This window comes from Papilio machaon, chromosome 11 (assembly GCF_912999745.1).
Source record: "Papilio machaon chromosome 11, ilPapMach1.1, whole genome shotgun sequence".
NCBI classification, from domain to species: Eukaryota; Metazoa; Arthropoda; class Insecta; order Lepidoptera; family Papilionidae; genus Papilio; species Papilio machaon.
Genome location: NC_059996.1, coordinates 5,029,633 through 5,047,017, shown reverse-complemented (window position 1 = coordinate 5,047,017; position 17,385 = coordinate 5,029,633). Strand labels below are relative to the sequence as shown.

Genomic DNA, 17,385 nt, shown 5'->3' with positions numbered 1-17,385 from the left:
TCGTAAATTTGTTTTCGTCCTTTATTATCAAACACACCAAAGTATATCAATACACTTTAAATAATTTGTTTCAATAAATTCATTTACACTCGACAGATTATTTTCATATTTATCTTACAATATAAAGCAATCTAGTCAATTTTTTTACAAACTTACTTTAACTTATCACAGCCTATTTTAATAGACTTTATACTAAACAATACCTATAAAATATTTAGCTTACATATTTGTCAAAGTTTGTATATAATCATTAAAAGTTATATCACACTAAAATAAATTAGCCTCCTTCATTAGTAAATAGAGATCTTTATGCTTCACCTTCATCTAAAGTATCGGGAAGTTTCTTTCCTCGAGTATCAGGTAATACTAAGCAAAGTCCTGCACCGATTAAAGGTACAACGCCAAATGCTAAAGGTGGAAGCCAAAAATAGGTTAGTCTTAAAGTAGCAACGAATGGCGCTAACATAGAACCGATTCTCGCTACAGTCGATGCTAAACCTACGCCAGAATTTCGCACAACTGTGGGGAAGAGTTCTCCAGCGTACAAGTAGACTGTGGCGAAGGAAATGCTCATGCCCCAAAGGCCGATGCATCCGAGGCTCAAGTGACTGGCACCAGTATCCGGGACCACCATGATGAGCAAGCAGCTCAGGCCGGTGACACAATTGGCACTGATTAAAGTCACTTTACGACCGAGAACTCGATTGGCGTAAATCGAAATCAGTGTGCCAGGAACCTGGAAAAAAATACGATTTAGTATTTATAAATTGAATTATGAATAGTGTGATTAATTAATTGTTACTCAAAATAAAGTGTACTGTATTTTATGACCAGAGCAAAGCACTAAAATTGATTGGTGATGTTTGAATTCTAAAATTGTAATGCTTTTCAATTCTTTTATTTTATTTAAGCAGATTTTATTAATCTTGAAAAAATCATTGGATAAAGCTAATTAGTATTCCAATGACGAAGTTTTTTTAACACAGAATATAGAATATCTGCTACAAAATAATTTGTACGCATACCAGCTTTGTGTATTTGAATTACTTAACAAAGGTGAAACGTAGAAACTATAAAACTTGAAAGTTTTACGTGTATAAATTCCTTGTAATGTATGCATTTGAAAATAAGCGATGTAAAAAAAATCTTAATGGGAAATAAATATTTGTAAAAGGTATAAAGGTATTCTCAAGTTTTGTCTTGGTGTTGTCTCTTTTGATATCTATCTATATATATAAAAGAAAGTCGTGTTAGTTACACTATTTATAACTCAAGAACGGCTGAATCGATTTGACTGAAAATTGGTGGGCAGGTAGCTTAGAACCAGGAAACGGACATAGGATAATTTTTACCCCGTTTTCTATTTTTTATTCCGCGCGGACGGAGTCGCGGGTAAAAGCTAGTAAATTATACAAACCAACCGTTTGTCATCATTATTGGCCATTTTATATAAACACTAGCTGTTGCACGCGACTCCGTCCGCGCACAGTTAAAAAAAACTTAATGGCGGTATGAAAAATAGATGTTGGCCGATTCTCAGACCTACTGAATATGCTCACAAAATTTCATGAGAATCGGTCAAGCCGTTTCGGAGGAGTTTAACCACAAACACCGCGACACGAGAATTTTATATATTAGATATCATACCCAAAGACCTTTGCAAAATGCTGATACCAGCTGCGCAATATAGCTCAGAACTTAAGAGCTTAATAGTTTATTCTACGTATATGTTGACATTATACCTGAATGGCGGCCGAAACTGCAACATTAGAGAATATATCTCCAGAAACATGTCCGATGTACTGGGACACTCCAAAGAAGCAAAGTCCACAGACGAACCAGTTAAAGCAAATAGCAATAGTGCGCGCGCGCAACTTCGGAGTGCGAAACAGAGCTAAGAATGAGGCGTGCTCTTCATCCGTGTTGCTCAGTCCTGCGGCTAATTTCTGTGTTGTTGTTGCGATTTCATCTGTGGGTAAGCCGTTTCTGGAACATAAATATTAACCATTTTAGACATGTATTTTAACTCTTTCAACTATTACAAAATTATAATCTTATAGTAGTAACTATTTAGTTATTTCAGGCGCCATACTGTTTTACTAAATTAATTAGTTTGTTTTAAAAGTATGACATGGGCCTCCATGTCATACTTGCAATTCAATGTCAAATTGCAATTTTTTTCTTGTCTACATAGATAATAGAATACAATACGGACCTTTTAGCAGCAGTTTCCATTATGACTGCAGCTTCTTTGGGTTTACCAGCTGTTATCAACCATCTTGGTGACTCAGGTAACAAAAAGTAGTAGCTTAAAAATAAGACTGAGGGCAGAGATATAGCTAGTTGAAAAGTGTTCCAGTCTCGTAAGAAATAGCCAAAAAGTGGCAAGGTTAGATGTCCCAGATTGAAGGGTATCTGATATAATATTCCGACGGTTTCTCTGTACTTTGCACCGATAATTTCCATAATGAGAACGAAACTGCTGACCATCGTTCCTCCGGTGGCGACCGCGAGCAAGAAACGAAGGATTGTGAACATGTACCAATCCACAGAGAAGGCTGTTATAACGCCTGTGACTAACTGTAGGCAGACCGCCGCAACGAATGGCATCCGTCTGCCAAACCTGAAATAGCATAAACCATTAATTAAAATTATTAACTTATAAGCGATGTAATATATTTTTGTTTGTATGGCGGATACACATTCCGCATTAATTAATAGTTATGCAAAAAAATATATTTAATATTTATTTAACATTATTAAAGCAGATGTTAATTACTAATGTAAAAAAGTTGAGTAGGAGGATGATCTTTAAAGTTACATAGCAGTTACATCTTAATCTTTTAAGTTTATCTTTCATTACTTAGGAAGAAAAGTAATATCTGAAATGCATCTTATTATCTCTTTACATCAAAGAATATTAAGCTAAAGTAATGACATCCGGAGTCAATGCAATTCGGTATTACGAAATGAATACAGGATGTGTCAATCTATTCGAAGTGATCGCGACTGCGTCTTGGCTCTCACAATTACGTGATGCATAAGGAATTGACGAAAGTAATTTGACTTTCAGAACTGTTTATTATGATAGAGCAATGGTAGACTACTTAATATATTATTCTTGATTTCTTAAGTCTGCAGTAAATTGTAAACTTCTTGTAAAACATTTTATTACGTTATAATGTTGATATTTTTATTCATTAAATGCGAATGGTATAATGCAGACAAAGCAACTGAAGACAGCTTGTGAATATGAATTAAAGTCGATAATAATAAGGTTTTAAAGAAGCATGATTCGGTTCGGTTATTCGTATACAATCGAAACTAGGTAAGCGGGAGTTGAAAATACCGCGATATTTTTCTCGCTTTTATCCTCGGAACCTATTTAAAGGAAGAATAAAGAGTGGCAAATTAAATTTATACTGCATAAAATATGTCATAGCGTTGGTAAAAGTTTTGATCTTCCTAGATGCATAAGAAGCGAGATGGATGTTTCAGGTGTTTCGCAAGTCCTTTATTTTATTTCTTTGTTATTTTTCTTTATCCCGATAAAAACACGATTAGTATTTGTATTTCATATACCTAATATTTAAAAAGAAACAAACCTGTCAGATAGGTGACCAAAAACCATATTGCCGACAAGGATGCCCAGCATGAAGATTGTCTGTGTTAAGCTCTTCAACCATTCTCTGTTGCAAACTAGATTCCATTGGGAAATTATCGTCTCGTGAAAAACACTGCGATCATATTGGAAGTCGGTACAATTCTTGTATTCAGCAAGGCAAATGCTTCCAAAATCATTATCGGAACTCGCGCATGTGTAATTCATGGGCGGTGCAAGAAATATAATACTCATTTGATGCCAAGCTACTGGAAACTTTACAAGAAATATCACGAAACATATCCATATTTGCCATTTGCCAATTGCACCGATCGCTTTTGTTATCGGATCTTCCGTTGTTTTCTGACTTTCAGCATCTTTATTGTCTCGCTCCAACACTGAAGTTAAAAATAAATTGTGTTAAATATGTGTGATAAAATTGGATCAATTACAATTGTAATTACTGTAAACCATTTTAATGAGTTAATGGCATGAATAATAAGATTATTGTTGTAGGGAAATGGTAAAACAATTGAATATTTTCTACTTATTATAATTTATCATCACCCTGGCCTTTTCCCACTCATGTTGGGTCGGCAAAATTTTATAAACCTTAAAGTTTTTATGGCCGGCGGCCTGCCTGTCGCCAACCCTACTTGGTAGGAACATCTTAAAATTAAATATAATATAAACGTAATAATTCAAAATTACTTCCAAAATACTTATTATAATTTCTAATTTACGCATTACACAAGATTAATCAATATCAATAAGATAATCGAGAAGTAGGAATGTAGCTGAGTGATTTGTTCATTTAGAATGGTAGATGTAATTAATTAAACACATTGAAGTAGCATAGATCATCCTCATACATAAATGTGTGCATGTGTAAGTTACACAAATAATTATATAAATAACAAAATTATTATAATAATAATGTTATTAATTGAATTGCTTGGATTATATCTTTTAATTTAATGTGACGAGTTTTCGTAAACTATTTTATCCGTGAGACTTAACTTACACAAAAAATATATTCAAACGCATTCTTTAAAAATAAATAAAAATAATACAATGTCTAATTGTTTTTTTTAATAAAGGAAAATTAAATTTGGAGTGCGTTTATATTGTACACTGTTTATACAGTTGTATAATTCAGTACTTTAATAAATGACTACAACGGTCTACGGCCAATCGGCCCAATTGCTTGTTTGCCATTGGGTCGATCAAATCCATAGAATCAATTCAAATTCCTATTCAAATCAATTCAAATTTAAGAAAGGAAAAAAATTTCAAAGAATTCTCACATACACATATATTTCGAAAATCATACAGTCAAATATTGTTGAATAAAGACGTATAATAAACATTTTACTCTGTTAAAAAAGTAAAATTTATAAGAGACCGAACAATTTACATTGATAATTGTTTTAGCCACTCACCCATTAAATTCATATTGTCCAATTTATTTTCGTCTTCAGAAGTCATTTTGAATGTGATTTATATTAACACATCGCCTTTGGAATTTTTCGGAGCGCGTGAATTAATTTTTATTACGGTGAATTTCGTATCGCGTCTGCTAACGTGCTGCGCGTAAACGACGAATGGATAGTCTAAAAATGTTTCTAATGTCGCCTACGCAGCAACCAGCAACATGAGGCCCTCGATTTAGCGTTATTGAATAATGTTTGACTTGTAAATTGGATAATGACTTTCACAGCGACGCGACGCTCTCGTTTTTTTGCAAGAGAACAGTTTAAATTTTAATTAATGATATTACAAAATTTTATCATTTTTAAAGCTCCTACTGATAATAACCGGGAATAAAATGTTGAAATATTCATTGTTGAAATAATAGTTATATATTAACGGAAAATACGCGCTTGTCGTGGAGTTGCGGAGAACTGAGCCCCTACTACTACTAAATGTTGAAATACCTAATGAATCAGAATGCATAGGTTAATCAGATAATTGGGAGTTTGAAAAAAAAATAATATTTATTTTTTATATATATTTTAAAACTTAATTATTAATTTTATCGATATGTAACGTGAAAAACGAAAAATATTTTTTTTCAATTAATTACAAGCGATTTAAAATTAAAATATAGTCACGTGAATGTGAACGATAGCCACAATACTTGTGACGTCATAATGTTTAGCAAATTCATAATGGGTATGTTCCGATATGAACTGCGCCCACTGTACAGTGTGACGTCAATTCAGTATACTGTGAAGCCGTCCGTCTCTTTATAGCCAGTTATACTGGTTACGATTTAAAACGGAACGCAATCCCGTATACTGTCAGCCGCATTTTTTGACGCAGCGTTCAAATGAGTGTATTCAAGTTTTCTAGTACATTAAAAAAAAACTGTTTTGGAGTACTGTCAAATTATAAATATTTTAATTAATATTAATTGTAAATTGAATTTATAATATAATAAAAGTAAGTAGTTCTCTTTCATAAAAAAGAATATGTTTTTCATTATCAACACAGTCTAATAAGGTTAATTTTTGCAATTCTTCCATTGTTTTATTGTTTTATTTATTAATCCAAACTAATTACAGAACTTTAAAATTTTCTGATTAAACTGTAGCTTTGTTTATAAGACGTTAGGTACTCGAGTGGTTTTGACTGATCACGTGATCAAGGTACTGCGAGTACCTTACCTCGAAAACGCCAGTGCTCACAGTAGAATATGGCGGCGATTTATGACGTCATATATTTCCCTAGGGTGCGGCGGCAGTATACTGGCAGTCCATATCGGAACGAATTTTTCTACAGTGATAGCACTGTGCAGTGCTCGCAGTGCATATCGGAACATACCCAATAGTGCACCGTTTACAGCTATTATACGTCAGCTGTCAAGTTGACAAAAACATTGTAAATGAAATAAAACAAAAGCTCAAAGCACTGTACTTATTATCTCTGGGTATGTTCCGATATACACTGCGAGCACTGCACAGTGCTATCACTGTAGAAAAATTCGTTCCGTTATGGACTGCCAGTAAACTGCCGCAGTACCCTAGGGAAATATATGACGTCATAAATCGCCGCCATATTCTACTGTGAGCACTGGCGTTTTCGAGGTAAGGTACTCGCAGTACTTTGATCACGTGATCAGTCAAAACCACCCGAGTGCCTCACATCTTATAAACAAAGCTACAGTTTAATCAGAACATGTTAAAGTTCTGTAATTACTTTGGATTAATAAATAAAACAATGGAAGAATTGCAAAAATTAACCTTATTAGACTGTGTTGATAATGAAAAACATATTCTTTTTTATGAAAAAGTACTTATTTTTATTACATTATAAATTCAATTTATAATTAATATTAATTAAAATATTTTTAATTTGACAGTACTCCAAAACAGTTTTTTTAATGTACTAGAAAACTTGAATACACTCATTTGAATGTCGCGTCAAAAAATGCGGCTCACAGTATACGAGATTGCGTTCCGTTTTAAATCGTAACCAGTATAACTGGCTATAAAGGAACGGCTTCACAGTATACTGAATTGACGTCACACTCTACAGTGGTCGCAGTGCATATCGGAACACACCCTCTGTATACTAATACGAGTAAAAACTAACAGTATGACGTCACACGCGCTCGGATTTGTTCGGGAGTTCTCGGCGCGTCTTCGGTACTGGATTCAAAAATTAATTTTGATTTTGATATAACTTATTAATTATTAAGAAAAATAAAAAAATGAAAATTGTTTTGCTATAAAATTTATAGATGATCTTTCCATTTTTCAAAGAAAAAAAAATTTTCAAACACTCAATTGTTTGTAACTCATTGTATTGAACTTTGTACTAACAATGTCAATTAATGTTTACAGTTCGTGATGTCTGTCGAATAACAGATAATTCAGTTCTATTGATGGACTGTTTTTTAATCAAGCGTATAATAATTTAACCATATTATAAACTGACCTTTCACCTTGTGATAGGGCACTGACGGGTCCGTAGACAGATTGTATATTTTTTTATCAATTCGAAACGAGCCCAGCCTCTCCTAACAAATTGATCTAACATAAATATTGTGAATCTTTGCAAAACACAAGCTCACGATTATCGACGTAATAAACTAGACAAATGACGATTTACTTTTGTTATAAATGAATACATTTCGGATTGCTTAAGATTCACTTAAAGGTGATCCCAAGAATAACCAAGAATATGTTTCCAAAAGGCTAAGATTAATCAAATATATAGGCATTGTGATCACTAAATCATTATGAATAATAAAAATGTGATATTCGTGTGGTTTTATAAATTCTTAACATAAATTAAAGTAAAAATTATAATTATTTTTATGTTAATTATTTTATGTAAATAAAACAATAAATCTCAAATCTAAAGCATGTATTGCAAAAAATTAATTACTCGTCATCGGGATTTATATTATATATTCCTTTGAAAAATAGGAAGAAATGGGAATGGGAAGAGAATAAAGTTGTATTATCCTATCCTATCATAACAGTATTAGCATAACATGAGTGTGGTCGTTTTCACATTTGGTTTCACCTTAATAAGCTGACCGGTTTCTTTTATTGTTGTTGTTATGGAGAAATCATTTTGTGAAATCTCTTGCAATTTCTATTTCTTGTGCAATAATTATAGACGCGATTGGCGTTAAAAGGATTACTACGGATAGTTAATATCACAAAATTAATATAAGCTGTTGATCAAAGTCTTTTTAATATTCAGTTTCAATTTTTTTTTAATTACGAAAAAAAACGTACGAATGTAAAAAATCAAATTTTTCTAAGAGGTGATATTACTTAATGTTTTTGTACCATCAGAAAAACTAACTGCGTAGTAATAAATTAGCTACAACATCTGTATCTCTGGAAAAGAAGTTAGAAGCAACATAAGCACAGATATTAAAATATTTCACTTTTGAAGTTAAAAGATGGAAAGAAAAAAAATACCAAATGAAACACACAAATACCCGCCCCAACTGGCTTGCCACCTTCGTATCTCTGTGGGGCTGTGGGAGGTGGTTGCCCTACATGCCTATTTATTTACATACATATATTTTAATCAAATGTTTCTATCGTTAATAAAATTCATCTACAATTTACTCGAAATTAATGCAGTTTTTCCTATAAAAAAGAGTAAATAATATTTGTTAGTAGCAGATGACTTGTATTGAAATGTATAGGTATATTTCTAAATATGATACACATATGTACATATAACATTTCAATTAGAAGGCTGAATAATTTATTTTAAACCTAACAAGTAAATATGTTCATTAAAATAAGTCAAGGTTGTCCGCATTGTGTTTTTACGATCACAAAAAAAAACTCATGTGTTGTATAAAAATAAAGAAAAGATAAATACTATCCAATAAAATTTAGATAAAATATTTGATCTTAAAACAGTCCAAGTGACGAAATGTTGTGATTACTTGCAACACCTATATTTTGTTTAATGAATGACTTAATTGATTGCACTATTACGATGTTGATTATTGAAGACATTAATGTGCAATTGCAGATTTAAGTTTCATATTCTAACTTTAATAGTTAGAAAACTAATAATTTTTTCATCTTTTTGAAGTGACCACTGATAAGTTACATATTTATTAGAAGCGACAACAAGAGAGCACTTTGCCATTTTTTTATTGTTAGACAAAGAAAAAAATAGATGGGAAAAATAAACAAAAAACTTACATTTTACAAACAGCTTTATTACTGTTTCCACCAATTTTTTGGAATAGAAGAATGTTGTTTGCTATAGCCAATCTACGTCACTCGGGGAGCCTTTTACACTGGATTTACTATGAGAAACGTACACTAAGGATCTGATTAAACAATCATAAGCCAACTCTAAGTATTGCGGTAAGATTTGTATAGTTTTTATACTATGTACAATATTAGTATTTTACACATTTTCTATGTTGTACTAAAAAGGTATAATGTATGAAAGTGGTTGGCATTCGCAAATTGCGTATATGGAAGTGCGGAAATCACCTCGATACGATGTTGTACGTTTCCTGACCTAAATGGTACAACCCTGACTCATGGAATCATCTCATATCTATGTTTCTATTCGACATTTAATTATGTACAGAATACGTGTTACTAGCTGTTTGTTTACTATATATATCTTGATTGTTCTATAGCATTAAAACTACATTATTTAAATATTATTGAATTGTAATTATTTCCCTGTACGATTAATATAACGTAGTATTTTTCAGTACAGTAGACTGAATTCACTGATCGAAATTAATAATTACCTCTTAAAAAATGTATATAAGAAAAACATGAATATTTGATGTATATGATTTGAAAACACATATGTATTTTTTTTTAATTTTTTTATTGTTTCAAGCAATAACAATGAAAATTGTTGGTGGTCTCATCATTATACCAAAAACTTTGGTATTACTTAGGACTCTAAATCTTAAAGCGGAAAATAATTGTTACCACAGTGGACCCCAGTGAGTTCCTTAGTTCAAAAAATGATCTTTACGCATTGTTGAGTTATACTGATAAAAAAGCTATTAAAAGTGGGTAATTTAATTTAAACAAAAAAGAAAATAACATTATTACTTGTTACAATTAAAATTATACAAATTAATTGCAAAAACTTGGTATTACACTAGATTCATTTACTTACTTTTGGGTTATCCGTTATGAATTTGCCAAATGAATTCACACAATAATAACTAAAAACGGGAGACACATGCGCCGCAGCTTGTTTCGCTGCGCTCAAGCACGTTGTAACCGCAAACACAACCGAACACACTTTATATTGGAGTTACACTTCGACGTACATTCTCACTGCAAGTCTCAACAAATGTATGAAAAATTAAACAAATCGACTCTAATTCAGTTGATGCATAAGCCATGATTAATGCTGGCTGTACCTTTTATGCGTTGACACGCAATATAAGAAAAAGACAAAAAAACAACGTTATGTAATATTAGCTTCTTTTAAAATAGAAATGAAATATATAAAAAAAAATTGTGTCAACCAATATTTTCATAGCAGTATGATAAAAGATTTATTAATTGTGGTAGATAATCATCTACAAAATTATTGATTTATTATTTACGTAGCGTCAAAAATAAAAATAGACATGCTTTGTTTTTGTTATTTTATACAGTCCAACTAGTTTTTATAATACGTGACATATATTAAATTATTTTTTTGTGGTGTCACTGACATGTAATTATGCGATTATTCGTTTTGGATGTACAATGCTGTGTTCGAAACCATTTTTCCTTGGGTTTTTATATTTTTTGTTTTACCAAGGTAAAAACTTAGTTACAACAGATTATTAAAATTCCTCATATCATATTAAATGTATTTTATATAGTTCAAAATTAGCCTGGAAACCATACAATTTTTAGTAGCTATACATCTTTTTATTATGTACTTATATTCAAAGATTCCTGGACCATCCCTATTAGCTGTTATGGTTTTCTTAAACGTTTTTACCTATTTAGCTTGTACAATTTGTACAGTTTAATTTAGCTCTGTTTGTTGTCTTGTTTTTTTTATTACGAGTCATACTAACTCAGATATTTAACTTTCTTAGACGTAAAATATATAAGCAAATAAAAGTATAGTGACAACTTACGACGTATGTATATGACGTAAGTTATATTTGGGTGGGATTTATTTGGATAGATACCTATTTAATTCATAGTGAACTTAATATGATCTGAATACGGACGTAGTAGGATGAATCTGGCAATGTTACTGTGCTTAAATATTGCTACATTGACAGGTAATTCCCCAAGCGTGATGTAAAACAAGTTACCGACTTTACCTAGATACCAGTTACCAGTTTAATCACAGCGAATGTGTTTTTGGAATTAATCAATGTTTTAATATAAAGTTTTAATGATTCTCTTTGCGATTTTACGATCTTATTTGAATTTAAAGACAATTAAATCGGTTTTAAATTTATAAAGGTTGTTTTGCTTCGTAAAATATCCGTAATATATCCATAATATCCGTAAAACATTGTTTTGCTTGATTGCGTAAGATAATGTTTCACTGATATTTATACATTTTGGCCACTACAAAGGTGTGCCTTAGTTCTGTAAACAGACAAACATCAAATTCCATGCAAAGATGCCATTACACTACGGACCTATTTCATATTTTCATTGCATTTATTTTCTAAAGGTTCTTTTTGAAAGTTGAGATTTCAAACCTTTAAGTATTTTAGAAAATGAGATCCTATGAATCCGGTTGTTTAGTATTGTACAACACTTGACAGTTCATGTTTCATCATCAATTACTTAAATATAATACACATTTTAATTTATTATTTCTTTTAAACAGACTCAAAGCTATGTTGCCTTAATTAACATATAAGTAGATATATAATTATCTTAAATATAATATAAAAGCTAAAATATATAATTAAAAGGAGTCCCTTTAGGCAAGGTTCCGAAGATACTGGCAGCGCTCCCTCTTTGAATAGCTAAACTAAATCTTTGTCCGAGGTAGCTGCCAGCTCTTCGGTCTCCTGTGATGTTGACTAACCTTTTTGCTATTTCCTTACACTTATATTAAATACACATTATTAATAGTCTGTCTTTAAATCTGAAATCTGAACATATCGTATCATGTAAATTGCTCTTAACATAATACAAGTGTTATGTTGTACATCGAAGATATAAGACACGAACATCACATTTCACACATCGTGCAAAATTTCAAAACAATTTTTGTCTTCAATTTTATTGATCCGATCTACGCAGTATCTTTTTCGTGTTTCGTAGTAAAACTATGTCAAATAACGTTATGTTAGGAAACAGACGTAAAAAACATTAAATTATGTAATTTACAAAAATTGTTGTAATTTCGACAACTCAAAGCCACTCTTATCAACATTCAAAGCAAAGGATTCCAGGACTGCTAATGGTGGTTGGAAGATGGTATCGGCTAACAATTGTGTTATCTAAAAGGTATCCTTACGTCACTCCAATATCAAATTTCCGTTTGTGAATTTACATCGACTTATGTCTGTTGTTAGTTTACGCTCCGCCGCATCTTCTCACGTGGTAGTAATTGTGAGCAAGTATATTGTAAAATATAATGATATATATAAGTGGATAATTTTGGCTAAAGATTATGAATTGAAACCCATTCATTTCTTAAACTTTTTAAATATTACAATTAAAAAAGCGGGCAAACGCAAGTTTTGTTGGTAATTGATACGCCTCCTACGAAAATACGGAGCTGTTTAGAATCTTGCAACAAAAATCCCGACATTAACGACCATTTGAGGTCAGAATTTTCATAACATCACATGCAATTTTATGTTTTGCGTCAATTCAAAACCGGACTAAAGCAGCATAATTAAGCTTGACCCTCAAATGATTATTGTGAATGTCAAATTAAAGAAGCATCTTCACAACTTGTTTCACAAGACCCAGAGTAACAAATATCATCAAGTTTTAAATTCCTTAAACAAAAATGAAACTGGTTCTTCTAATCTACCTACGTTGTTACTAACTTGTAAATTACAGACGTTTTCCTTAAAGTGATTTATTTGAAAGACTAACATTACCTAGCGATAAGTAAATTATAGTTGTGATCACACTTAAGTTAGATAAAAAAAATATCTAATTCAATCTAAAGTTAATTAAAAGTAGAGAAAGCATCAAATCGATAAACCTTTTTAGAACCATAATTGATGAGCATGAACGTATGAATTTAGAAGGGTCGTCAAGTTCGTGGAAATCCCTTCTTGGCATAGACTTGGGAAATAGCGTTTCTTTCATCCTACAATAGTAATTTCAGTATCAATAGAGATATCATTTGATAATAATAATAGGAAGTTATAGAAATAGAATTTTGTTTATAATTACCTAAAACAAATAGTTTATCTTATACATAACTATATTTGGGTCAGACAGTAGAGATTAAAGGTCAACGGAGATTAAAAAATCTCACTAAATAGCTATATTTTATGCCAATATATAACAATATTTTTTCACCAACATAAGTTAATTAAACAATAAAAGCGAGGGTTTTATTAATTATTCATTTGTATCTTAATGTTTAAACATCAAAAAGTTAGTACATATTTGCAGATATATCTTACTAATGTTTTAAATGATAAAGTAGATGGATGGATGTTTGTTACATGGTATCTCCGGAGCGGCTCAACGGATCTTGATGAAATTTGGCACAGATGTAGATCATAGTCCAAACTACGCTCTAAATCTGTGGAAGAACACATAGGCTACTTATCAAGTTTTTTTTTTAATTCCGCGCGGACGTTGTCGCGGGCGACAGCTAGTTATGAATATATACTAAACAAGTAATACAGCGATTGAATGTAAACATTATAATAGCAGAATACATATACACAGCTATTGAAGGTAACATTTAAGAAAATGTAGGTATTGTACACAGATATTAAGTATTTTATTACTTGGCTACTGCTAAACAAATTAAAAATTAATTGAAGAACTTACGAGAAATCTTATAATTTTTTTATATAAACAAATACAGATGATGTTCTAATGAAGATTGTTTTTTGAAGTTTATTACTAATTTTCTGAAATTGAATAATTAGATAATTAAAAACTTTTTATTCTTTAAAATTTTCTGCTTGGCAACACTAACGCGTGTTTCTAATGTCAAGTCGGAAATGACAGAAAGAGATGACATTAGCAGTGAATGTGTTTTATTCAAACACGTGTTGAATTTAAGTATATTAAATAATAACTCCTTTTGTGGCTAAACTTTACTCAAATGGCTGTTATTCAACGTATAAAGTAATATTTTCAGTATTCATTAGATGTGAAACAGTTGCGAAATTCATTGATTTAATTATCAATATAATTTTTAGGAAACCTACAACGCGCAAAGGCAAAAAAGTTTTACTTTCCAAGGAACCAAAGCCTGTTGAAGGACCGAAGCAATGTATTTTTCTACAAGGTCGTAATCCATCAGACAAAACCAGAAAATTATTAAAAGATGTATATGAACTGAAAAAGCCCGACGCCGCATTTTTAAGCCGAAAAAATGATTTCGTACCCTTCGAAGATGCCAGCCTTATTGAGAAGTAAGTCATGTTATCTTACTTATATTATACATGTAAATGTTTGGATGGATGGATGGATGTTTGTTAGAAGGTATCACCAGAATGGCTGCATGGATCTCACTAAACAGTCTGGAAAAACACATACCACATTGTGCACCACATTAATTTCAGTTTATACAGTAAATGTGATAGATGCTGTTAATAAGTCTACTTTGCTCATTATTTAGTAAACCAAATCATAAAAATGTATGACTTTATAATAATGGAAGCTTTTATATTTGATGTTAGTAACAAATTGCATAATATTCATATTTTAAGTACCTCGGTTCATTCGTCCAATACGACAGTGGTGTTGACCGGGATGTGAAAAGCCAAATAAATGCAGGTTTGATGAAATGGCGATCATCGTTGTGACTTGTGATCCAAGAAAGACATTGAAAGTAGCGCCAGTTTAGAGAAATTGAGGAGCAGAAGGTTATCGTGGATTGGACATGTTATGTGGAGGGGTGATGATCAAACAAAAAAGTAATGAGATTGAATGTGGGTATTGAATAAAGGTAGAGGAAGACCAAAAATATACGTAAGAAGGGGTTAAATTCAGTTATGACGGCTAATAGAGATGTATGGAAGAGTAGTACATACTGTGACGACCCTCCATAGGAATGAGGACAGGTTGATGATGATGGAGTAATAAATTGCATGATAGTTTTCCATATATACTTACATACTCATCGTGTCTATTTTGATACTATTAATTTCAAAAATATTGTGTAACTTAATTACAGGATGTGTTACAAAAAAGAAGCGGCTTTGTTTGGTGTTGGATCACATAGCAAAAAGCGTCCACATAACATAATACTTGGAAGAACATTTAACTATGGAATCTTAGATATGATAGAATTGGGTGCTGACAAATTCAAAGCCATGTCAGAGTTTCACAATATGAAGGTGTTGGCTGGACTCAAGCCCTGTTTGATCTTCAATGGTCCAGCATGGGACTTGAATCAAGATTTAAAGAGATTAAAATCTTTGTTTATTGATTTCTTTCACAGAGAAAAGGTTTGTTCTAGTATCTTTTTTCATCCAATAAAAAATATATCAATTGGAAATTAATGAAACATTTCAAGCAATTATTTATCTGTTTCAATAATAATTTGGGGCCTTAAGATAAGTGCTGAAAATTTTAGAACAAAAATATGGATATATGAGGGTTTTTTTAATGGACACTTTTTCTACAAATATACATTTTTCTAACTTGTATTTTTCAGGTAGAAAGCATAAGACTTCAAGGGTTGGAACATGCTTTAAGTTTTACTGCAACAGAAAATGGTTCAATTTATTTTAGATCTTATAGAATTCTGCTAAAGAAAAGTGGGCAGCGAACACCCAGAGTTGAACTGGAGGAAATAGGTAATAACAAGGTTTTATGTAAGATAATTTTTTTGCAGTCAAAGAAATAAAAGCTTTGTATTTACAATTTTCCACAATATACAGTTAAATTATAATCTATCTGGGACTTTGAAATCATCTTAAGTCAATATGACTGGCCCATTGGGCAAGTCAAATTAATTAATTTTATATATACAAAAGAAAGTCGTGTTAGTTACACTATTTATAACTCAAGAACGGCTGAATCGATTTGACTGAAATTTGGTAGGCAGGTAGCTTAGAACCAGGAAACGGACATAGGATAATTTTTACCCCGTTTTCTATTTTTTTTTTATTCCGCGAGGACGGAGTCGCGGGTAAAAGCTAGTATATAATAAATTGACAAGTAGGCAGATCAGCACAATGGGAAAAAAGGGGGTGGGCATTGAGCACTCTTCTGCCTAGGTTCAATAAGCCATGCCAAGTAACGGAAATGCCATTATTATTGTTGGTATATTTGTGGTTAATCTATAGCAAAAAAATAATTCTGAAATTTAAATTAATATATTTCAGGTCCCTCAATAGATTTCAAATTGAGGAGAACTAAGTTGGCGTCAGATGATCTGTACAAGGAATCTTGTAAGATACCTCGTGAAGTGAAACCACTTACAAAGAAGAATATATCAAAGGATGCTTTCGGTACAAAACTGGGTCGCATTCACATTGGCAAGCAAGATATACCAAGATTACAGACTCGCAAGATGAAAGGTCTTAAGAAAACGCCAGAAGAAAAGAAGCTAATGTTACGTAAGAAAAAGTTAGCAAGAAAACAGGCTACAGCATAATAAATACGATATTTAATGAATATGCTTTTTTTTAATTTCATAGAAAATTCAACCCATAGATATTTAACACTTTTGACAGTATGGTGGTAACCTACCAGCGATCTATGAAAGCTCTACCACTCACAGTTATACATTGATAAACACAATAAATAAAAGAAGTAAAAAGATTATAGAGCAGAGTTTCCCAAAAGAGAGAAGATTATAGAGCGTCTGTGGCTTAAGGGTTAAGCACTTGACTTGCAATCTACAGGTCCTGGGTTCGAATCCCGCCATGTACCAATGTGTTTCGGTTTTCGATTTATATATGTACATTTATCCGACGTTCATACGGTGAAGGAAAACATCGTGATGCAACCTGCACATATCTGAGAAGGAATTCAATGATATGTGTGAAGTCAACCCGCACTTGGCCAGCGTGGTTGACTATGGGCTAGTCACCCCTGACTTGGGGTAGGCTCCGAGCCCCTCGGTGGGAACTTATAGTGAGCTGATGATGATGATTATGATGATGTTTCCCGAAGTGGGCGATA

At 31.9% G+C, this 17,385-nt stretch overlaps 2 protein-coding genes across 4 annotated transcripts; one reads left to right on the top strand and one right to left on the bottom strand.

Moving 5' to 3' along the window:
* Positions 1-208: 208 nt before the first annotated feature.
* LOC106719680 (organic cation transporter protein) lies at positions 209-10,400 on the bottom strand. 3 transcript variants are annotated; one of them, XM_014514076.2, is made up of 5 exons: positions 10,244-10,400; positions 3,606-3,999; positions 2,216-2,623; positions 1,743-1,986; positions 209-736 (listed from the first exon to the last, which is right to left on the bottom strand). In XM_014514076.2, coding segments are annotated over exons 1-5 (1,476 nt in total). In that variant the 5' UTR covers positions 10,245-10,400; the 3' UTR covers positions 209-307. The 3 variants fall into 3 exon arrangements, with proteins under 3 accessions (XP_014369562.2, XP_014369561.2, XP_045536016.1); XM_014514075.2 differs by lacking the exon at positions 10,244-10,400 and adding an exon at positions 5,044-5,318; XM_045680060.1 differs by lacking the exon at positions 10,244-10,400 and adding an exon at positions 4,170-4,201.
* Positions 10,401-14,263: 3,863 nt separating this feature from the next.
* LOC106719686 (ribosome production factor 2 homolog) lies at positions 14,264-16,858 on the top strand. The gene is made up of 5 exons (XM_014514082.2): positions 14,264-14,373; positions 14,448-14,663; positions 15,428-15,701; positions 15,911-16,052; positions 16,584-16,858. Exons 1-5 carry the CDS (start codon positions 14,351-14,353, stop codon positions 16,853-16,855), a joined length of 927 nt encoding a protein of 308 aa, XP_014369568.1. The 5' UTR covers positions 14,264-14,350; the 3' UTR covers positions 16,856-16,858.
* The last annotated feature ends 527 nt before the right edge of the window (positions 16,859-17,385 follow it).

Bases quoted from the DNA above. Each gene is read 5' to 3' on its own strand.
- LOC106719686 (XM_014514082.2), top strand. From the start codon at position 14,351: ATGGCTGTTATTCAACGTATAAA. The intron at 14,664-15,427 runs GTAAGTCATGTT...ACTTAATTACAG, and splicing joins GATGCCAGCCTTATTGAGAA to GATGTGTTACAAAAAAGAAG. The intron at 15,702-15,910 runs GTTTGTTCTAGT...TGTATTTTTCAG, and splicing joins ATTTCTTTCACAGAGAAAAG to GTAGAAAGCATAAGACTTCA.
- LOC106719680 (XM_014514075.2), bottom strand. From the start codon at position 5,089: ATGACTTCTGAAGACGAAAATAAATTGGACAATATGAATTTAATGG. The intron at 4,000-5,043 runs GTGAGTGGCTAA...TTTTAACTTCAG, and splicing joins GGACAATATGAATTTAATGG to TGTTGGAGCGAGACAATAAA. The intron at 737-1,742 runs GTATAATGTCAA...ATTTTTTTCCAG, and splicing joins CAGTTTCGGCCGCCATTCAG to GTTCCTGGCACACTGATTTC.